The 24,100-nt window shown below is 40.4% G+C and overlaps 2 protein-coding genes across 3 annotated transcripts in view; both read left to right on the top strand.

Moving 5' to 3' along the window:
• tmc3 (transmembrane channel like 3) overlaps nucleotides 1–11,042 on the top strand; it is a gene marked incomplete at its 5' end in the record, with an annotated part of 32,114 nt that extends 21,072 nt beyond the window's left edge. Inside the window, 8 exons of one of the 2 annotated variants that reach the window (XM_084018509.1) lie at nucleotides 794–861; nucleotides 1,149–1,277; nucleotides 5,994–6,104; nucleotides 7,000–7,125; nucleotides 7,257–7,335; nucleotides 8,626–8,668; nucleotides 8,736–9,012; nucleotides 9,885–11,042. In XM_084018509.1, coding sequence (XP_083874635.1) covers nucleotides 794–861; nucleotides 1,149–1,277; nucleotides 5,994–6,104; nucleotides 7,000–7,125; nucleotides 7,257–7,335; nucleotides 8,626–8,668; nucleotides 8,736–9,012; nucleotides 9,885–10,893 — 1,842 coding nt within the window. In that variant the 3' untranslated portion in view covers nucleotides 10,894–11,042. The remainder of the gene's footprint in view (nucleotides 1–793; nucleotides 862–1,148; nucleotides 1,278–5,993; nucleotides 6,105–6,999; nucleotides 7,126–7,256; nucleotides 7,336–8,625; nucleotides 8,669–8,735; nucleotides 9,013–9,884) is intronic. The other variant, XM_084018508.1, reaches the window with a different exon arrangement.
• Nucleotides 11,043–11,599: 557 nt separating this feature from the next.
• Nucleotides 11,600–22,798, top strand: stard5 (StAR related lipid transfer domain containing 5). Its single transcript, XM_084008126.1, has 6 exons — nucleotides 11,600–12,090; nucleotides 13,555–13,604; nucleotides 17,683–17,815; nucleotides 18,607–18,724; nucleotides 19,019–19,112; nucleotides 19,662–22,798. Exons 1-6 carry the CDS (start codon nucleotides 12,001–12,003, stop codon nucleotides 19,810–19,812), a joined length of 636 nt encoding a protein of 211 aa, XP_083864252.1. The 5' UTR covers nucleotides 11,600–12,000; the 3' UTR covers nucleotides 19,813–22,798.
• Nucleotides 22,799–24,100: the final 1,302 nt, after the last annotated feature.

Genomic DNA, 24,100 nt, shown 5'->3' with positions numbered 1-24,100 from the left:
CAAAACAGGATGATTTCTGATGATTGCAACTTCACTCAGTATTATTATCTAACATTAACATAACATTCGCTAGATGTATCGGGAGTCCACTCATCTCATGCCAAGTTTACAGGTTAATATGATGTTAACTAACATTACTTATGGCTATCTCATTTGAAATAAATACCTTCATAAGTAAAGGTGCAACTCATATCCCAGGCTAAAAACTTGAATACAGATACAATAAATCTGTTTCAGGTATGTGGGCCTTTGCATTCTCCATTTATCAGCCTGTATGCAATCAATGCAGATCCCCTATCTTCATTGATATGAACATTTATCAATATTCTATTTGTTAATTACAATTTCAATGTTTTGGGGGAGTTTAATTATATCTGTACTGTAATTTTATTGGAATAATTGCGTTTTGAAGTAAACAGACCTGTAAACAGCAAATCTATTTTTCATCATAATAGCTGCAGTTGAAGACAAACAGTAGAATAAGACATTTTTTTGTATCATTGTCTATGGGATTTTGATTTTAATGATGATATTGCATCTGAAATTCAGATTGTATATGTTACAAAGTACTTCACAAAAGAAAAGAAAACCAAACAATGCAGATACAATGAGAATACAGGTTAAAGACAACACAATAAATTAGATCAGATAAATTGGAATAAAAATATTAGAAATAAAAACAAACAACTAAAAACAATCCATTTAGCCTTAATTTTAGACCCCTTTTCTAAAAATAAAATAAAAGAGGAAACACACACAGCAGCACATTAATGCTTTGTCTGTCTTTTCTCAGCCTGAATATGGAGAATTCAAAATAGCAGAGAACGTTTTGCATCTGATATATAATCAAGGGATGATCTGGTAAGTGTGAACATTATTTGTCTAAAATAATAAAAGAGAAAATGAAATGGAGGATATCTTTGTAGTTCCAGTGTGTCACCTTGGCCACCGTGTGTGTAATAGAGGATGTCATTCAGAGTTAATAGTCTGACCAGTCTCCATGACCCTCTATAATCTCTCCATTACACCTCTGTGGCTGCTCCACTCTATTTCCTCTGCTCATTTCAAAGATGTCGCCTTGCAGCAATGAACATAATGAAGTGAAGCCGGGAGCTTTTATATGTGCTGTTTTTCTTTCCTTTCCCCAGGATGGGAGCCTTTTTCTCCCCCTGTCTTCCTGCCTTCAATGTGTTGAAGCTGATTGGTCTGATGTATCTGAGGAGCTGGGCTGTCCTCACCTGTAATGTTCCCCATCAGCAGGTTTTCAGAGCCTCCAGGTCTGACAGTGCTCTAAATGTCTGTATTTACTCTTATTGTTGGTACACACTGCTGCGTGTGTTTGGATTGCAAATAGTTTTTGCTTTCATCTATCTTTGCAGATAAATACATAAATGATAGATACTGAGTTTGTCTAAACGCTTACCTTTGGGAAATCCAAACAGACACACAGTAGATACAGCTGATTATCAGAGAACAACCATTTCAATCTCCGGTTCTGAAAAGTCAAGCCTAAACTGAAGGTCCTGAAAGCTGCATTATCTCTGCTGGCCACCAGGGGGAGACTCCTCTCTGATTGTCTATGAGAAAATGACCCTACTTCTCTCTTGATTTATTATCTCAGTAAATATTGTAAACATGAGTTTACAACATGAGTTCTCAATCTCTTAGTTTCAAGTCTTCTTAGATCCAGCATGATGTTCATTTAGTCAATTACGGTCTATTTAGAGTCAAACAGACCAGAAAGCAGGGAATGCTTGTTGCTGATTGACAGGTCACTACCACGCTATGCAGTGAGCTACTAAGATGACTTTAACACTTAGCTGTAAAGTTGACCTTGAATTATGATGCTAACATTGTTGGTGTGAGCTTGTGTACACTGCTCTGCTGCAATTTGTATGAACTTCCAGGAGTCAGGTTGAATGAAGCATTTGAACTGGTTTATTCTGCAACATGGGGACAACACACACAACCACAGTGTGTAGAATGAAGTCAAGTCTGTTCCCGCTCGAACCACAGCTTATATCGTTTGCTTCTGATTACAGTGATCGTATAGTGGTACAACTTTGTTGAGAAAAATATACTTGTAAATAAAAATAAATAAATAATACAAATTACAAAAACCTCTTAATTGTCTGTAATAGTGAGTTACACTCAATAATAAATGTAATTATTTGTATAGAAAGCATCTATATATAGCTCATATTACATCACATTAGTCTGTCATTAAATCAGAGCATTCACAAGCCAAAGCCGAATTTTACATTTACAACACCAATATAAAGCCTATTCTGCCATATAGTAGTGACAATAAAATATAGCAACCACGTCCAACAGACATTGACTTATCCGGTCCTTACTAGCACCCACATTTCAATCAATAACATGTTCAACTGCTCAAAATGAACATACCTGCAACATGGGGACAGCACACACAACCACAGTGTGCAGAATTAATAACAATTTAGAATTTATTTAGAATTTACACATCATATGAACCATAGTTTCCATTGCATATATCGTTTGCTTCTGAGTGATACAGTTTGCGATATACTGCATTAAAGGAGTCATAACCTGGTTTTATACGTATCCAGCCGCCCTTGGATCGCTTTGGATCAATTCGTAAAACTTATTAGAAAAAAAAAAAAAAATTTTAATCAAACATTGAGCTTGTTCTGACCCTTTTTCGTACCGCGATTTTATCACGCGAGATTACGCGCGAGGTTTTGACTGGTCCGGATGTGCATTGTATAATATGTAATGAGGCGCGCGTTGATTCGCCGCAGGAAGGACAGAGCCGGGGGGGCTTGCCTGCATGCAGACTCCAAAACATAATGGCGGCGCTTCGGCGATTTCAGGTAGCGGACGGGGCGGGGTTGGGTGGTGAAAGAGGGGTGGGCTTATGCAAGTAGCCGCCACGGTGACGTCACCGAAGGCGCAGAATCAAAATCTCGTGCTTTAGGAATGCACACCCTTGTGTGCTATTCCTGTTCGGAAAAAGAGCAGAAGCGAAAAAACGGCGCCACTTTCAAACTCCAGCCTTTCAGGCAAGTTTCAACTGAGGTCAAACACAGATATGCATGTTTTAACAAGAGAAATTGCGATTTCCTGGTGATGACTCCTTTAAGTATCGCAAACTTCCGCTGTGGACTTTCACAATAAAATACACAATAAAACTGTGGTTTAACAGGAATGTAACAATATAAGCAAGTTAATTATACACTGTTAAATTAGCAGCTTCACACCAGAATCCAGATGGATCCAGATCCAGTAAGGTTGCTGCTCGGGGTTCCGCTCTGCCACTTGCGCTAATCAGATCCACCCGTCGCTCCTCCACAGTCCAAGTAATTACCTTGGGCCCTAGTTTCGTAGACCAGGCGCAGTCAGCTTTCAGCGCACCTGCGCCGCGCCGACGGGGTGTGTCCGCCTGGACTTTGCAAGTTTCGTGCACCGCGCAGGCTCGCGCAGGCACACCTCCCGTCTCGCCCACCGGCGCAAGTGGGAAAGAGGGAGGAGAAGAAGGCGTGAGTGGGAGACGAGGAGGAGACGAGGCGTGGACTGGGATTAATACAGCCGATTCAGATCTTCACCAATCAAATGAGCTCCTCTCCTCACCTTTAATGCGTTAGGGGAGGTTCAGTGCAAGTTCCGTCACTTGACAACCCGATGACAGAAGCAGCGCCGCCGCTCCCACCATGCGCATCACGCGCTGTGCGTGCGTGTCATAATAATAACAATGCCGATATCATAAAAAACAGGAGAGAGAGACGGAGATGTTTTGGTCCGAGAGGCTGAGTTTCCGTTACGCGTGCCTTTGATCTGACGTCAGATGTGACGGGACAATCTGTATAGATATAAATTCACGTGTTGATTCAATTAGTTGCATTAAATAGTGTTTGTTGTGATTATTTATTGCATTTAAATGTGCCTGGAACTGTGGAAACCTGCCTGTGAGGTCTCGGTGACGTGTGCGCACTGCGCGCCGTCAGCCAAACTTCCACTCCGCCAGCTGTGATTCGCATTGAATGAATGGACTTTATTTACGCCTTGCGCCGAAAGTAGACCAGGTTGGAGCTGGCGAGCTTTCAGCGCAGTCTCGGCGAGGCTTTTTGCCACGAAACTTCCGCTACGCCAAGCTGAATCTGTGACGCCTCCCCCTGCTGCGCCACCACACCCATCTTGGCGCAGGCGATCCACCAAACTGCCAAACTGACGGTGCGCAAGGCTGCGCTGGTCGAAACTTGCATTGCGCCGGCTCCGCCACCCTGCGCCGCCCTGCGCTGCGCCACGAAACTAGGGCCCCTTCACTTGTTGCAGAAAACCAAGATGTGATGGCTTCAAAAGGGGGCTTCAAAACCGTAGTCCACAAACCAAAGGGTGACATCACCATAATGACGTCCACTTCTTATAGACAGTCTATGATTTAAATCTAATTTCCACTCCTCTTAGCAAAGATAACATAATCCAACAAACAAAACAATACATGCAACTAAACTGATTGGTTAGGTTTAGTAACACCTTGAAATAATTGAGACTGTTGGGTTGAGAAAGTGAAAATGTAATTAAGAGTGTAATTAGTTGTATGGAAACATCATTTTGTGAGTTACGTACACATGTACAGGAGAATGTCCTATTTCATGTCATCCTGGTCACAGAGCACTGCACTGTGTGATCATGTAATATTCTCTTTGATGAAGATGGAAATTCTCTCATTATCTTTTATCACCTGTGGTTCTCCAACTATTTTTCCTCATCCCATTTCCATTTACCAGTGATGGTGACAAATCATTGTGTAGTCCTAAGTATATTCATCGTGTACACACGCATAAACACACACACATCAGCACACATACACATACACACACACACACACACACACACACACACACACACACACACACACACACACACACACACACACACGCACACACACACACACACACATATTAGGCCTCGGGGGCTCAGCCCACTCTGATTTATGTAACTAACTGTCATGCCCTCTTTCAGTCTTTATCAGTCACTTCCAGATGTGATGGAAAATCATAACAGCCATACACACACACACACACACACACACACACACACACAGAAAGAGAGAAAGCTGAGAGAGCATTTCATGGAAGCCATTAAATGAGGTGCAGCTAGAGGAGAGAGATAGTAAAGGAGGCTGTTGCACGCCCGCGACTATTAATGGTGAAACACCCTGACTGTTGGTGATAATATGCAGTAAGTTTTAGCAACACTGAAGTAGTCTGGTGGTCCTGGTCCCAGACAAGTGCTGCAGCTCTAATGGGAGAAGTGTTGGTCTGGTAAATGGAGCGTGGATGGTTGTACCAGAATGGAGAGCTGCAGTGAGCTCAGCAGCTTTGGTTGTAAAAATGCTTCATATACATCAACTGTCAGCTGTAGGACAACTCAAAAGTGGTAAACTATTATTGAATTTCACTTATTAATCCAAGGTCATTTATTTTTTTTAAAAAGAAGAACACATTCATCGTCTACCGCTTATCCTGTATTCAGGGTCGCGGGGGGGCTGGAGCCGATCCCAGCTGACATTGGGCGAAGGCAGAGTACACCCTGGACCGGACGCCAGTCTATCACAGGGCCGACATGTAGAGACAGACAGGTAACCAGTCTATCACAGGGCTGACATGTAGAGACAGACAGGTCCCCATACTGCATGTCTTCGGACTATGGGAGGATCCCAGAGAACCCAGAGAGAACCCAAGCTAAGGGAGAACATGCAAACTCCACACAGAAGGAATCCGAACTGGGACTCGAACCCAGGCCCTTCTCACTGTGAAGCCACAGTGCTACCCACTACACAACCCAAGGAGAACACAAGTTCATGCTATTTTATTTGCAGTGGGTGTAAAAATCATGTACAAATGTCTCAACATACACCTTCAGTTCTTCCTCCTGAATTGTTCAAGGGATTGCTGTAAATGCAACAGAAAACAACAGGAATGTTCTCTCTGCTTTGCCTCTTTTGTTAGATCAAACAATTTCTACCTGGCGATGCTGCTCTTCATGCTGTTTCTGTGTATGCTGCCCACCGTCTTCGCCATAGTGAGATACAGACCATCACAGCACTGTGGACCGTTCAGGTATTAACACTTTATACTATCAAAAGATGGGATATATATTCCATATAAATAGAAGGACCTTCCAAAACTACTAAGACAGTCTTCCTCCTTGATCTGTTAAATAAACCCCCAACATGTTTATGAATTTTTTTTTTTTTTTTTAAGAAAACTAATATAGAAGGTCCTTGTCAATCGATCCTCTGTGTTTTCCAAAGAATTTTCATCTCTGAAACATTTTCTGCATGTAGAAATCAGTGCACTTTGTTAACCGTAGCAAGGTTAGCAAGGATTTCACAGCATGTTAGACCGGAGCGGTAGCACATTAGACCAGAGTGGTAGCATGTTAGACCAGAGCGGTTGCACATTAGACCAGAGTGGTAGCATGTTAGACCAGAGCGGTTGCACATTAGACCAGAGTGGTAGCATGTTAGACCAGAGCGGTTGCACATTAGACCAGAGTGGTAGCATGTTAGACCAGAGCGGTTGCACATTAGACTAGAGTGGTAGCATGTTAGACCAGAGCGGTTACACATTAGACCAGAGTGGCTGATGGCGTCTCTCAGCTTGGATATGAATGCAGCCAGGAAACCAAACGCTGTCCTGTCTGGGTTCATGACATCATCCAGAGTTCGGTGGATTTCACCAAGCTGGATTTACTGGATCTAGCAAGACCCACATGGGCTGGTTTACCACAGCAAGGCTAGGCTAACATTGTAGCGGCTCAATCACGGTCCAAATAAGGTCATCTAGACATAAATATGGCACAAGTTAACCACAAGCTGCTGGTAATGACATTGCAGAAAAAAGCTAAGAAAGTAGCTGCTAGAGTCTGCTGTGTTTGTACAACATGAGGCACTGATCACATTCAGTGTGCTAAATGTTTTTAACTCAATAAAAGGACTTAATTGTGTTTCAGTGGTCAAGAGAAGATATATGACATCATATCTGAGACGGTGGCAAGCGACTTCCCCCTCTGGTTCAGTAAAGTGATGAGTTACGTCACTAGTCCTGTCGTAGTGCTGCCGGCACTGCTGCTGCTGTTGTAAGGCTACACACACACACACACACACACACACACACACACACACACACACAAGCACACACACAGGCACACACACACTGTCCATCTACATACCAACATGCCATCTTGACATCTGGCCCCATGTGTTTCAGCATGCTGATATACTATCTGCAAGCCATTGCCAGATCCCTCAAATTCACTAACAACCAGCTGAGGATGCAGCTCCAGACTGTGAGTTCCAGATTAATCACTCTCAAGCAATATTTATTGTCAACATGTGTTCTATGTAGGACTGAATGAAATCTGTTCATTAGAATTTAGTAGCTTTGTTGGCCCTGTAATAGTATGGACAGTATGACCAGTTTAAAGTGATAATTAACTTGAGCTATCTTCAAGGCTGTGCAAGAATTTAAAAAAACTTCAGCTGCAAAATATTAACAAACATTTTTGTGATGGAACCCTTGAATTGGGTCCTTGATATTACGTTATTATATTAAGTTGTGTGCTGAGTGGTTTAGAGGTAAACCAGCGCTATCTGGTGGACAAACTATCAAATGACAACAAAATGAATCTAAATGATTTGCTTACTTGATAAACAGGACATTAATCAGCAACAATTTTGATAACTGTTATTTATCAAACCATTTACAGTTTACAGTCATTTCTAAGCTACATTGCAGAAAATAATGAATACCTAAACCCCAGAGTTTTGTTTAGCCTAGAAATTCAATAAGCTGTTGCTTATTACTAGCACCAAAGCTAATAGCGAATGTTAATTGGTAGCATGCTGGCTGTTGTTGTAATAAGTGTTAGGTTAGTGCTGTAAAGGTCTGTGATGGCGATAAAATACAGTTTAAACGCTTGTGAATTTGAGTTCCCATGCAAGCCTCAGTTATGCAAGCATCAGCAATTAGCATAAACGATTCACCATTAGTATTGCAAGCTCTGGAGAATCAGTGTTATCGACTAATTATCTGCTTTCCTACACTGTGACAAGAGTAATGGATGAAGCATTATGTTGTTCCATTTAACTCATTTTGGGGCTGGCTAGCTAACTAGCCAGCTTGCTACTTCCATTTAAATCATTTTGGGGCTGGCTAGCTAACTAGCCAGCTTGCTACTTCCATGCTACAGTAACAGACCATAAAAACCACTATGTATATTTATAACACAATATGTAGAATTCACATACTTTGCACCTAATTGTCAAGATTTGGACCTGCATAAATCAACAACACTACTAAATAGGGTTGTCACAATACTAACATTTTAAACTCCATACCGATACGAAAATAATTGATATATAGCATTGTCAATACCACAGGGAGAAAATGACAAAAAATGTAGAGCATATCGGCTTATTTACATCCTCCTTAGCCTTTCCCTGGTCTTATTATGCTAAATACTTCCAAACGGCACTTTTTTTTACAAAGCAATAATCGATACATTGGTTTCCGGCTGAAAAGGTGGCTTGGGGTTTTCATTACTCTTTAAGGTATAATTTACCTTTCATCTTTTCAGGAGCGGACCGAGGACAAGAAGAAAGTCTTCCAGATGGCTGCAGGTATGTGGTGTTTTTTCACACCTCCTGTGTCGTCTTTTACACCCTGTAACATTAAACCCAAACTCAGCCAGACTGCAGGCTCCAGAGGCTGCAGCGGACAAAAAGCCAGATCAGCAGGAGAGTGACATCACAAGCCGAGAGGCCTCGTTTCATACTCCATCTCCCCGACGTAACGGCAGCATCACAAACTTTAATTCTCCTGTTCATCGTGGAAACAGCATCCGTACCATCACCCAATCAGCGTCTCGGGCAGACCTCAACAGAGGAAATGTGGCTGGATCAGTCAGGAGTCCAACAGTGACCATACTGCCCAAACACAGGAACCAGGAGCACATGCAAACCAGGTCTGACACACATTGGCGGGACAGAACCCTGAGGCCAGGACCCTGTTTACCCATAGTACCTGATCTTCATTAAGTTATGTTTTTAAATCGTACAGGACAGGTAGGTAGACAGGTAGACAGATAGGTATGTAGACAGCAGGTAGAAAGGTAGATTATTAGGCAGGTTGGTAAGGAGGCAGGTAGATTATTAGAAAGGTTGGTAAGGAGACAGGTAGTTAGGTAAACAGGTGTGTAAGTAGACAGGTAGATAACTAGACAGGTAAATAAGTAGACAGGCAGGTAAGTAGACAGGTAGATGTTAAGACAGGTAGGCTGGTAGGCAGGTAGACAGGTGGGTAAATAGGTAGACAGTTAGATAGGTAGACAGGAAGGTAAGTAGACAGGTACAGAAATAAGTAGGTAGGTAGACACATAGATAAGCAGACAGGTAGGTAAGTAGACAGCTTGATAAGTAGACAGGTAAATAAATGGAAAGGTAGGATGGATAGACAGGCAGTTAAATGGACAGGTAGGATAGGTAGACAGGTAGTTAAATGGTCTAAGGTCTCACTTTTTTCCCCATTCTAAAGAATGATGTGTGGGAAGAACTGATTTTATTTGTGAGAGATTGTAGTTATTTAAACAGCCTTTTAATGTGTTTATTGTTATTAATTGATACATTTTTGTACAAATGGCTGCTACATTGCTGACCAATATTTAGTTTGCATCAAAGCCTCCGAATTTAATTCATTTCACTACTTTAACAGTGTGTTTAATTATCTATCAAACATTTCAAATAAGACTTTGTTTTTTTAAAGCATTATGCAATGATGACATACCAACTGTAATGCTCATCTAAGCTCATTCTTATGTGTTGTCCTACCTCATAACAGGCCTCCACCCTTTCTTGGTGGCCCTCGTGGTTCCTGCAGGTCCAAGTCCTACCAGTACATGGCGTACAATCCCCCAGCTCGCTATTCTGACAACATCCACTCTGACCCCCTGTACAGGAAGGCCATACGCTCCATACATCCGGTGGAGGCTGCTGGGATCATCACTGCACAGAGTTACGGAGTACGGCGCGGTCGCACCACTCGCTACGTGATTGTCAATGAGCATGAGCCCAGGAAGAAGCTCCTGCGCTCAGCCACACGGATCCCACGCCACTACCTCATGGAGCAGCCTGCAGAGATCCTAGAGCTGTACCCACGCAACATCAAACGCTATGCATCCCGTGCCACTCACCACCAACCACATCCTCACCGGTCCCACCTGTTGCATCAGCATCATCTGAGTGAAGAGGAAGAGGAGGAGGAAGAGGGGAAAGGCAGAAGAAGGATGTCATCAGGGAAGGCTCATCGGCCCCGATCCCTCTCTGACCTCCACCAGCCAGCACACTTCTACATCGGAGACTGTGTGGAGAGCCATGTGTCCATGTCTAAAGACCGCCACGCTCGAGATCGAGGAAGATACGGAGCGCAAGGAGAAAATGAAGAGGAAGATGGTGAAGGAGAAATGGACTGGGGAGATTTAGAGTCACACTCCCGGTGCCAGACCAATGTGAGAGGAGCTGACTCACTCCTTGTGCGAACCAGGCGTCACATCCCTTCACCAGGAAGACACTGTCAGTCCCCGGCCAAGACCAGGCACATGGAGCCTTATGTGAAAACCAAGACCAGACCAAAGCTGGACACCCCTGTGACGGAGTCCGACTCAGCCTCCCTGGCCTCCAGCAGCGACCAGCAGAACAGCAGCACGGACCAGTACATCCAGGTCATCCACAACAAGGAGCACTATCTCAAGTCCGATGCCAGGCAAGGAAAGATAGCAAAGAAGAAGTCCAAAGCCAGCTTTGATCTAAATGTCACCGAGTCAAACGATCTGGTCTGCACCAATGTATGACATCTTTGCTAAAATTATGGATTCTGTTATGATGTTTCTCTTAATATCATAGATATAGACGTATACATTGCTAGAGGTTAATACATTGCATTGAAAGCACAGCGAGAATATTATTATAAATGTGATTTCTTTCTCCTATGTGTGTTATCTTGTATCATTTTGAAACAGGTGCATGTATATCAGATAATTAAATGGGTTATTACAATTATTATTATTATTAATATTATTATATTTATTTTATTTTTTTACACTCATGAGTGTAACATCAGCTATGAAACAAACTTACATAATTACACTTTGCTTCCTATATAATCACATTAAAAAAACATCTCGCAACTCACATTGATCCAGCCTGCACACTGAATAAGCAGCATTTCCACTTCATGGAATGAAGTGGCCACTACAATTCCCAGTGTGCTTTACTGCAACGACCGAGGACTCCAGCCGCGGGTGCGTCATGCCAACCAGATTGAAGTCAGGCGCGTGTGCCTTCAAAATAAGATGCATTGACCTTGTCGTTAACTTAAATTACTTGCTGCTTACAAACCCAAATTAAAATACTTGATGAAGTCATTAAACACATTAAAAAATACCGAAAGCTGTACCATAGCATGTGGTACATTTTCACGTTTAAGATTGTGAAAGGGAGTTTTATTTTGAAAGCTATAACAGGAAATACTTTTGTTCTGGATGATTTTACATATGTGCTAACGATTCTCCTCGCATTTAATTCAAATACTTTTGGATTTTAACGTTATGCCCGCTGTCGCGCGGCCATTAAGGTTGTTTTGTTAAAACCTTGAATAGTTTATGATATTGTTTTACATACCTCAGACCCGTGAGCTAGCTGCTAGCTTGTTAGTGAACAATGCCCGCATTGCATAGCATTTTTCATTCATTTTGGCTAACGCTAGCTAGCTGTAGAGGCTGTTGCAAATGTTAAGTGACTTAACTTGTCGCTGTGTTAACATTACATAGTCTCTTAGAGTTCTCTGTTGAATCGAGAGATAACGGTATCGCGTATCAGCCATTTAGCCGCTGTAGCGTTAGCTAGTCTGCAGATTTAAAACTAGGTTAGCAAGATTACGTAAATTTACATTAACTGTTATGGATTATGAAAATAAAGCGAAGGCAGTAGGTGACTGCTTGCTGAGCTACAAGAGGGATGAGTCCGGGTGGAAAGTCTGCAAGAAATCGGTAAATGTTTGCTGTTTTTATTGTCAGATATGTAGTTGTAGGACATGTATCAATTTGGCCCGGATAATGCTGTTTTCTGGTAACCACGGTTCGTTTTATTGATAGATTTTACTTGACGTGGCCTTGCTCACCGTCAGGTGAGATCAGCTCACCTGTCGTGACGTGTACAAGAACCTTTACGAAACTTTAGACATATCTTTCATTTTGCACAACACGCATCAAGCAATTAATGAACAATTTAAACTGCTTTTACTCTGTTTTTGTTGATTGTAACTGAGGGAAATTCAAGTTGAGAATGCTGGCTTTTGGCAAAAATGAAACAAAATGCCCTATTAAAAAAGGGTTGACAGAGAAGCATGGGATACATCAGTGATTATGTCCATAGTGTTTGGCATTGCTGGCTCTGTCAGAAGGTTTTGAAGAGCTTGGTCATTACACATATACCAATGAACGTCTTTCTGGTGATGGGTGCTGAGGGTCTGCTTGTTACACAGTTTTCTCTCAGCCGTGACTGTCATGGTAGATTTGTTTTACGTCATTGGTATTTGGTGTTGTACAAGTATGTCATATTAAAGTTAAAGACCTGATCTATCCTTCTTAATTTTACCATGGAGCATCATATAATATGATATGCAAAAGACAGAACATGCATGTCTTATAGGCTGCATTTTATATGTATCGATCATTGTGGATTTATTTATAGCTAGTTAAAAACAGTTTCATTTAAATACAGGGCTCAACTCTTAACTGTTTACACTCAAGGGGCGTTCACACCGAACGCAACGCAAATGATTCACATGACCAAGTTACATGTAAAGTCAATGCACAGACGTGACCTGCCACATATTCACGCAACACGATCTCTGCGGATGCGAATGAGGCGACACATTAGTGTGTGACTCTCTGATATGAAGCCAATCAGCATTGAGCTTTTACTCATGTCGTCACTCGTCAGTGAATCAGTAATGAAGGAAAAACATCTTATCTTATATCTGTGGTCTCCCGGAGCTCTACGATAACATCTTAAATTTCATACAAAGACCATCCAAACTATGAGAACAAACCAGAGTAAACAACAAGGTTGCTTCCATAGTTATGCAGACAACGTTAATTTTCAGTGTTTACTGAGCAGCCACAATGTTGGCATAGCCTAGCTCAGAGGAAGCCGAATGCCATTCAGAAAACAAACATTTTAAATTTTTTTGCATAACGTCTTGCAGACGAACTTAACAAACCATGGCTTCGGACTTTTTACCAATCGTCATTAGTTTGGCATACTCTTTATCGACGCAAATAAATACAAATTATCCTGTAGTCAAACTTACGCAAGTAACCCAACACGAAAAACTTTGTTTGGTGTGAACGCCCCTTAAGAGACCCACGTAGACCCTTTTTTCATCTATTTTAGCAGGGGTGGGGTGGTAGGAATGTCACTCACTGTAAATGTACTGTTTTCTTTGGCAGAATGACGTGGTCGTGTCTTGGCGTCCCTCCTCTGAGTTCCCTGGGAATGTGTGAGGAAGCTCAACTTCTCTTTCTCATTTACTTTTGATTCTGTAGATAGAACACTTCGCTCAGATGCTATTTTAGCTTTAGTATTATATTTAAAAGCTATTGTAAGCAGCAGGTACTTTAATACCACCTTTCAAGACACATCCTTGAATTAGCCTTTCATAATATGACCACATTAACAAAAATGAAAGTCACTTTGGTTGACCATGACAGAAATATTCACTTTGTAGTGGAAAAGGTATAGAACTGAGTTTTTAACATGCTTTCAAATTACAGACATGGAGTTAAATGAAAGTGAGATGTATTAATGGAACAGAAGGAATAAGGAAATAGTTCAAATCAGTTTTATTTATAGTGTCATTATTAGTACAGTATTTGTTAATGATTACTAAAAGATGTGTAAACCTTTTAAAAAATGTAAAATTATAGATGTTTGTATATCATCTATATGTACACAATGGACCAGATATATTTGTAACTTTGTTAATGATTAAAGCTACGGTTGGTAATACTAGCTGGTGTAGTAAAGGTGTGTTCACACCAAACACCAAGCAAATTTTCCGCGTGGCGCTGTTACATCCAAAGTCAATGCAAAGGCACAATTTTGCGTCAGGTGGTGACAGGTGACGTGATTAACAACCAATGACACGCTGGCATGTTGTTGGTATCAACACAATGGTGCTAATGCCGTGATGGAGGAAACCTGGTTGGGGTCTACATGGAGGGGAAGCCCCACCTCCCCGCGAGTGTAGCGTGACTCGAGTGATGCAAACAGCAAATAAATCCTGCTGTCAAACTCACACGAGTAATGCAAGGTGAAAATTCCCTTTGTTTGGTGTCGATGCATCTAAGATTTAAAAAAATGATTGACTGCAAGAGGTACTGGATTAATACCAAATTAATAAAACAATCTTTATTTCATGGTTTAAAATGGCTCAGACAGCTATCTCCGGGGCTGCAGACCTCATTGAAATCGATCAGCAGTGCTCCAGAGTGTGGCGCTCAAGCGACCAAAAATCTGCATTGTGGGAGTTGTTGTCTTCAATCCACATACCCAAAAAGTCACTGTCTGCCTTTTCTCTGTCAACAAGGCACCGAATTCTAAATTTATTTTACATTTCGACTACATATATCACCCACTTTCAAAACAGATTCATGTTTCCACCGGTGAAGTATGCCTTTAACCGCTTCACCACCTGTCTCCCTTCGCACCGTAAGATGCCGGTCCCGTCTCATCCGACTCTGAAACGGTGTCGTGAAGCGGACAATTTGTTGTAGTTTTAAGAACCGGTTGTTTGATTCGGTCTCCGGTTCGCCTGCGGTCCGGCATTACACATTTACTGCAAAGAGTACGGCCAGAGCCTGGATGGGAACACTGCTTTTACTGTCGGAGCATCGTTGTTCAGAATCGAAACGGAAAAGAAACACAACCTGTGCAGGTGTGTGGTGGAGAAGAAGAAAAAACTGTGCCCCGGTCATGGTGACGTACCCCTCATGGGAATGCAGTCATATGATTGGCTGAAAATGAGGGAGGCATCTGATTGGCTACAGAGTTCCTTGTTTAAAAAAAAAAGCATTCGTGAATCCAGCCAAGTCAGGAGTCTCAAAAGTCCACTCTCAAATACATACAGTTCACGCACAAATGCAAACAAGTTCACAAATGAAAAGCGTCTTGTAAATTCAAGTTGAACAGTTTGTATATAAATGTAACAACATCCAAATACATTTTTGATGAAAATTGCAAATATTTTTTTTTAATTCATATATTTATGGATTTATATTACATGTATTTAAAATGAGACACATTTGTGTGTGGATCAGAAATGTGTAAGTGGCCCATATTTTTGTTCACAATGGATTTATTTTACATTTTTACATACTGATATCCATTTGTGTGTGTATTGAAATGTATTTGTGAGAAGAGAGTCATTTATATAAATCACAAAATACATTTGTGAGTCCTTCTCTGTGCATTCATTATTAATGAGACTGAACTGACCCCATACAGCTCCCCTCCCTGCAGTTAGGGTTTCAGCACCAGGCAGCCCGACTTTTATGATTTTTTTTTGTCAGAGCATTTAATGTATTCATTGCTATCGGTATGTTACGAGGATTTCAAGTAATATAACAGAATGTGTTTCTGAATAGATTTAGATTTTGTTATGCATGGAAGCGTGCTGTGGGGATGTTGACGATGCAAAACCTATAACAATCATGCAAGGTGGATGTCTGCTGTAGAAAAGAAGGGAGACGAATTCCCAGGTGAGTTTAATCAAGCTGACTACTCCCTTGTTGACCAACTGCCAGCTGAGGTTGACCAGGGGTGTTGTTCCATAAAATGAGCCGAGAAAATTAAATTGGGACTTAAAGTCCAAAACCTGACTGCAATTAACCTAAAAAATAAAGGCAGGTGTTCCAAAAAGATCAATTCAAGATCATGCAGTCAGCATAGTTCGAGTCAGGTTTAAGTAATCAAGATAACTGAGTGTGTGCAGTTGCCCACTTTAGATGATGTGGAACACCAAATCCATCAGTCCATGACAGTAATCATAGGTCGGGCCTTATCCATGTGGACGTTTTTATTGGACTTGATTATCACAGCAATGCTGTAAAACCACAGAATACAATTCACAAATGTGTACCATGATTCACAGATATTTCAAAAACAGGTATTCTTTAACTTTGACTCATTTATGGATCCATTTCTACGTGTGAAACAGGGTTTTCATAATAGTGGATCACCTCCTGTGAGTTTGTGAGCAACATAACATTTTTGGCTTTCTTATTTATTTACATAATTTTGTCCAAATTTTACCACAACGGATCTGTAGAATAATCCTTACAAATGTGAGGTGCTATAATTTGTATGTGCATTTGTGATTTGTAAAGTTATACCCACACAAGTAAAAAGTAATTTGCAAATATGTAGAAAGGCTGTAAATGTATATTAATATTTATAGTGTGTACTATAATTTTTTACCTTTTTCACTGATCACTGTGTAGCATTCCAATCCCAGCCTGTCTCCTTTCTGTGGACTGACATTCAGCTATCCACACATTACAACACCTGGTACATCACTGTTAATAACAAGTGTGTAGATGAAACATTAAGTTGTTGAATCTTGCTCATTTAGCATCTGGCTAGTTAGCGAGCTAATGTGCTAACGTTAGACTGGTTACAGAAAATGAGGCAAACAGCAGCTTGGGGCCCTGCTCCCCACTGCCAGGAGACTACGCTCCTAGAACCTGGATTGGACCAAAACTTTGAATAATGCATCTGGATTAATAATTAGCAAATTAGTCAAATTTGAATGTGTTAAGACATCGTTTAATGGCTTAACGCATTCAAATTGGTTATAACGTCATCGGTTTCTGACGTGAAACCCTTAAAATAACCTATATAAGAGAGTAGCATTAGCCTATTTAATGTGGTGTGTTTGCCAAAGTGTCCACTATATGGCAGTATTCACGCACACCTGGCAACCTGTTCAGTGTTTAAAAAATAACAAAAAGGTTGTTGTTCTGCAAGCCATAGATTTCAGTGTAAACTGGTTTAAGATCCTTTCTGAATAATGGCAACATTTCTTTAAGCCAAGGGGTATTTTTTTAATGTAATGGTACATGATTTTTTTTGGAGGTGGAGGTGAATTTACATTTTAATACTTTGTCACCGTTTAATAATTAGTTTCTGGTCCATTTATCTATTTGATGTCAAACGATGTTTTACAAATGATTTATTAAAGGTAATCATTAACAAATACGTAATAAAATTATCTCTGCATCAATAGATTTAACTATTTATATTATGGCATTATTAATAAACCTCTCATTGTTGAAGTTTCGTGATCAATTAATGATGTTTCATACAGTATTATAGGCAGAGGTAATTAGACCTTTATTTTACTATTTCCCCTTGAAATAAATAGTGTAGTATTATGTTTGAGGACCACATTTTATTTATTTTTTAAGGCTTGAAACATGATATGGAGTGTTTATCTGTCTGCATCATTTACATGTAATGCATGAATTTATTCAATAGTCGATAAAGTTCTCACAGGTGTGGTCTGGCTTCCTCTGCAGGTATAAGGGGGAGGGGATAGTCAACGGTGCCCCAGAGAAGGTGTGGGAGTCTCTGAAACCAGTACCCAACGGGCTCCGGGTCAAGTGGGACAACAACGTCAAAAAGTTTGAGCTGTTGGAACAAATCACAGAGGTGTGTTACTGATTTCTCTCTTCAGATTAGAGGATGTTTTGTCCTAATCGGTTTCACTTCATACCATACTCAGGTTTTTTTTCCATCAAAGATTGTCTAACCTATTTTAAAGCTGTATTTAACATATCAAATGCTGAGGTGAGGTTCGGGGGAGGGTGCATGTACAATGTGTGCACCTCATTCACCAAGACAAATTCCTCGTTTGTGTATCCAGTGTAAATCCTTCTTGGTAATAAATCTGTTTCTGATTCTGATTCTGAAATTCTAGTGGAACAAGATAGACTTTGGCGTGCCACTATCGTCTAGTTCATTAATGGGAAACACTGGCCAGGATTCTGACTTGACTCTCAGAATACTGAATTTATTAAGGTCCTTAATTAGTTGTAACCCACTCAAATCAATGGCATAAATTTGGACACATTCAGCCTACTACTGTCGCTTGTTAGTTGCTAGGTGACAGAATTTCCCACTGCATCATCATAAAGTTGTAATAATAATGTTGTTGCTCCACAGATTGGAATTGGAATTCAGACACTATAGGAAAAATGGCCCAACATGTAATAGCATGAAAAACATAAATAGATTATTTCTGGACACAGTCTCAGTTAATGTCAGAACTCTGATTATATTCTCAGAATTTAGGCAAAAGATTAGTACAGGATACCGTATTTGGATCCACCTCTCACTCATCTCTTCTCATTCCCATCCGAGTCTTTGATCAAGGCCCGGTGCAGCTTTAAGGTCATTTTGGCTGTCTTTGAGTACACTCCTTGTCTCCTACTCTTGTGCAGGACATCTCTATCTGCCGAACAGTCACGCCCTCAGCAGCTATGGGGATCATAGCTCCACGAGACTTTGTCGATGTTATTTTAGTAAAGCAATACGAAGATGGCTCCATTTCATCAAATGGTGCGTAACGACTCATTCTTGTCTCATCTACTTCCTGTGCTTGTTTCTGTTGTACTTCCTGAGATAGTTTTTACCCATAGTAGAGATTGCTGATACAATACATGAACAGACTAAATGGATTAAATGTCACAAATTAATGACGGCGATGAAAAGGAACTCCGGTATTCAACCTATATTTTTACTGCAGAAACCTTGTTCAAGTTTTAGTTTCCCCAAAAAAGGATATGACATGACCGTCACCAGCTTCCCACCAACATTAAATGTGTATGTCAATGTGTGTTTTGTATCAAACAGCCACTAATGTGAGTCACCCGGGCTGTCCGCCTCAGTCTGGCTACGTGAGAGGATTCAACCATCCATGTGGCTGCATCTGTGTTCCCATATCAGGGTGAGTATACTCATGATCTGTTCACACCAAACGCCAAGCAAATCTTTCACAATTCCATAGAAAGAAATTCTTATGACGCTGTGTCTAAAAGGCAATCTGACTTTAAATGACAGTCCACCACCTGAGACTCAGAAACTGCAAGGATGCACTAAGTGACTTACTTGACTGAGGATTGAAAGCAGACAACGTCAAAACTGCATTCAGATACTGTCAGGACACCCTGATGTAGATTTTCAAAATTATAGCTAATCACAATGTTATTCTGAGAGTATCCTTGCTGTAAAATCGTATTAGAGGATAAAGAGGAAATGGCCTACTGTCCCAAAGTAATTTAACTGTAATTAATAGCAGACAACCAAAAACTATATATATTGTATACGTGTACATCCACATTATAATTTTCCAGATGTTTTTCAAAGTTACTGGCACTTTAAAGCTGTTGCACTGTTTTTTTGTTGTTGTTTTTTTAAATAAATGTACAAAGTTAATCTGTGCATCTTCACTGAAGTACTTGCTTCTCTTTTCTGAATGTCCTCTTGTTTCTTCCAGAGAGCCCAACAAAACCCAGGTGTTGAGCTTCTTCCAGACAGACCTGGGTGGTCTCCTCCCTCGCTCCGTGGTCGACTCGTTCTTCCCCTCCAGCATGGCTGAGTTCTACAGCAACCTGGCCAAGGCCGTCAAGTCCCTCAAGGACCTTTGACACTGAAGACGCACACCTTCAAACCTGAGCCCTACTGACTGGTCAGGCCAAATGTTGTATTTTAAACAGTTCAAACTCAACAGCAGTCAGCACACTGAGATTATTGATCCAATCCACAACTTCAGTTTAATGTATATATTCCCGTGTTAGTGCAGCAGGATTACGGTTTACTCTCTGAGAAGTCCTAAATAAGAAAGAGGGCTTAAATTTGACTGAACCTTCTCTTTCCATCCCCGTCAGTGGAATTACTTAATTTCCTCCAATGTTCAGAATGAATATATTTGTACATGTGCTGAGAGTACAGAACATGTGAACACTAGACATTTCCTCTTCTTTAGTTGCATACTTCAGTGTGAACCGTAAACATGCATGTTGCATGGACCTTATCTACCCTTGCTGATATCAGGTTGTTGGTTTGGAGTACTGACTCATACCTCATATTTAGTTTATGTTGTACTTGTACCTGTCATCCACTCATCTGTAAACCGTGATTTGCCTCTTTAATTTGTTACACTGAAGCACAGGTGAGATGGTTTCGGTGGCCTTTTACATGATGCCAGACTCTTTTTTTTCTTTCTGAAACGACGCCTTTTGAATCTGTGCTGCTCTATTGTTTTTTTCATGGAATCAGTTTCTGAAGTACATTCCCTACTTATTTCTCTTCATATACAGTCCCTGAATTAAGATTAGAACCAAACCAGCTGCCTGTAGTTTGTTTGCTAGCTTATCAAAACTTAACAACAACTTTTCCCATCGCCGTACATTGGGGAAGTGACGTCTGTAAGTCGGCAGATAATCTTTCTTTCTGTAAATCAACCTCCCAGGACCATCAGCCTATATTTAAATCATTGGGTCCTAACAGCTGAATCCAGAGTTCTTTCCTTCATCTGTCATATAAATCATATGAGACAGGGCAGCTGCCAGGCGTAGCTAAAGGAAGCACTAGTGCACTGGCTCTACAGGCCCAACCGTGAAGATTTGGGTACTTTAATTAACGTCACACGGTTTTAGGGTCAACCAGGTAATGGTCCTGAGTAGTGGGGTGTGACATCATCATCAACTAGGAGATGGTCCGTGTGTGAAGATTAAAAAAATGGGAAATGTACTTGTGGGATAATAGATAATGACAGTATTTCCACGAAGACATGTAATACCTGAACAGAAGGCCACCACACTGACCACTGACTACACGTATATGTTCATTATTATTATTAATATTATTATTATTATTACGTTTTTTTGTCAAGGGACAACGTGCAACATTACACTGATTATTCAGAAAATAAAAAGATGCGTGCACCAGATTTATTAAAAAACGAATATCCATCTGTAGTCCCTAAAACAATATCGTCCACAAGATCCATAAAATACTGTACACAATAAAATACAAACACATCATAGGTAGACACAAAAACAACAAAGTACTCACAAAACAAAGATCACCCTACACAAAAACACGCACACACGCACAAAACAATACACAATACAAATTGCACTAAGATGAGAACAGATATTCTCTCTCTACGCTACTATGAACATTATAAAAGCACGACGGCGTATTGGGCCACTGTAGGGGGGAAAACGGAGCCGAGAGAGATGGGCAATATTCGGAGAAAAAAAGTCACAAATTTGCTACTTTTATTACGATGCTAACAACCGGCATTTATGCTAGCTAAAATCCCATGAAGGTCGCATTTATTTTTCTAATTAATACATCACAACGTGTGACAGCGCTTTGCTAAGGTCCTTAGGGCTGATGGCTGTTGATGGTTATTGTCGGTTGATTTTATATGGGCCAAATTGTCATCTTATGGGTGTGTTTTTTATCATTCTGTAATGGCTTTATAGGAAAATGGACTTCGAGCAAAAGCAGATTGAGCATGTGTTGTCTTGTCATTTAACATGAAGACTCATCAGGTTAGACAACTCTAAACGTCAACGCTTACAGCCGTTCTACAATCATGTCCGTATTCATACCTTAAACATCTAAAGATTGCTATTTACAAGGATGCCATGTACAAAATATAAAATGGTATTAACAAATGATTAAAATAGATCAAAATGTACTGTACCCGTTTTAATCCTCATGGCCTGAGTCTCATGTTGGTTGAGGAAAATAAGGAAAGGCCTTCCCTTAATCATTCCTTATGGAGAATCAAGACCGGTATCTGAGTGAGGGAAGTTGGATGGAAGAGATGTGATAGTGAACCAGGAGTATTAAGTTGACCTGTAACATCTTTTTACCTCACAGTGTAGCCAGTACAATTAAAGGACGACCTCTTATTTGCATTCCACCATTTCCAAGTCATGTGTGACATGATGTTATTGCTCGTCGATCTGGAGGGAATTTAATGTGTTGTTTAAATGATCTTGATGTAGGAAGCTGTTACATTAGAATAAACACATGCAGAGCACATATTCCTAACATTGGGCCTCATTCACCAATATCTTCCTACGTTTTTCTTAATTATTTTATGAAGAAAGTTCAGAAGAAAAGTCTACGTCAGATTCATGATGTGTTCTTAAACCGCAGATATATTCGCAACCATGTTGTTATCGTGATGAATCCCATGTCTTTGTAAATTGAAAGTGCGTGTCCTTCCTAATTAGCATATGTCAATGCACCACAAATGCCCATAAAAAGGCATGAGACTGCAGGGATGTGTGCAAAAAAAGAACTCACACACTGAACTTGAGAAGAAAAGTTGAGATGGAAGTAAAGAATGAGGAAACGTAAATCTAAAGACGGTGAACAACCGGACTCCAAATGGAAGAAAACGTTAGTTGTGGAGGAAATGAGAGCGCAGATCCTCCATCTCCTAATAATATAAATAATTATGGGAAAAGAGCCCATCAATGATAAAAGTTGTATTGTAATTTAAATTCTACAGTATTATACAACTGTAATATAGAGGAAAACAAAATTATTTTTTTGCACAAACATGTTGGGACTCAAATGTGCATAAATGTGCTTTTAAATGTGAAGGATTTGTTCTTACTTAAGAACAAATCCAACATAAGAAACATTCTTGGATGTCAGAATCTTTGTGAAGACAAAGAAGCGAAGATTCTTCTTCAGAACACTTGGTGAATGAGGCTCATTCAAAATTAACACTGAATCACCTCTGACCTCTTCTTGACCCCATGTGATCCCTCTCTTATTACATTATCTACATAAAGACATCTAATGACAGAAGTTGGTGGAAACTAACAGCAGATCTAATATAGAGATGATTGGATGTAAATTTGCCAGTGCTTGACCACATGAATTCCCAAAACGCAGAGAGGATGGATTGTGATCCAATGGTCCAAAGCACCTGAGTCGGTTCGAGACATACTGTATGTGTGTAATATCACATATTGTATGGACCCAAGCGTCCGCACTAATCATTTTGTTTTGTACGTCTAACGACGACAGAACATTCCCTGTTAACACACCAATTTCTCTCCATCTTAAGGCGTTTGTGTGTGTGTTATGACGTTGATTTTTAACATCTATGGTTTCGAAACTTGTTACCACTTCATCAGTTTCTGAGGGGAAACCCCACATACAATCATTGCAAGAAAGTTCTAATATCATTAGGCTATTCATTAAATGTGGTTTGTTTGCCAAAGGGCCCACTAGATGGCAGTAATAGATCACAAATGGCAATCTGTTCGGTGTTTAAAAAATAAGAAAAGGTTGTTGTTCTGCAAGCAATATATTTCAGTGTAAACTGGTCAAGATCCTCTCTGAATAATGGCAACATTTTTTGCAGCCAATGGGTATTTTTTTAATGTAGGTGGTGTGAGTTTTATTTGACATTGTGAATATTATGTTAAAAATATTCAAATGTATTACCTGTAGAAATCCACCCACCTACATGAACACAGTGGAGGCATACATACAGCCCACCACGGCCCCCCGTGGTCTGTATGTTGACGCTTACCAACAGCGTGGAAGCCATCACGGTCCAAACGCCGTAACGCTCTGGCTGTTCTTCCACCTTGCAGTGTGCAGGTCTGGCTATTCCATCTGCACTCCGCTGTATTCTGCATGCGTTTACACATTGCAATATCTCTTTAGTTTTTTTTTTTGTTTTTGTCCGGATATGATATGAACATCCAGATTACATGTTAATACTAGATGGAAGTGGAGCCGTTGGAATAATGGCGTATCTGCCGAATCACCAGCAGCTTTTTTCGTCAGCTTTCTACTAATTTCTAAACATTTTTGGAGCCAAACTCACCACATTTACTGTAAACCGAACGGTGACACAATTAATCTAATAGTTTCTTCTGTAAAAAT

The sequence above is a fragment of the Eutrigla gurnardus genome (genome assembly GCF_963514095.1).
Source record: "Eutrigla gurnardus genome assembly, chromosome: 1".
Classification (NCBI taxonomy): domain Eukaryota; kingdom Metazoa; phylum Chordata; class Actinopteri; order Perciformes; family Triglidae; genus Eutrigla; species Eutrigla gurnardus.
Note: the sequence above shows the minus strand (reverse complement) of the source record. Positions and strands in the feature narration are given on the sequence as shown.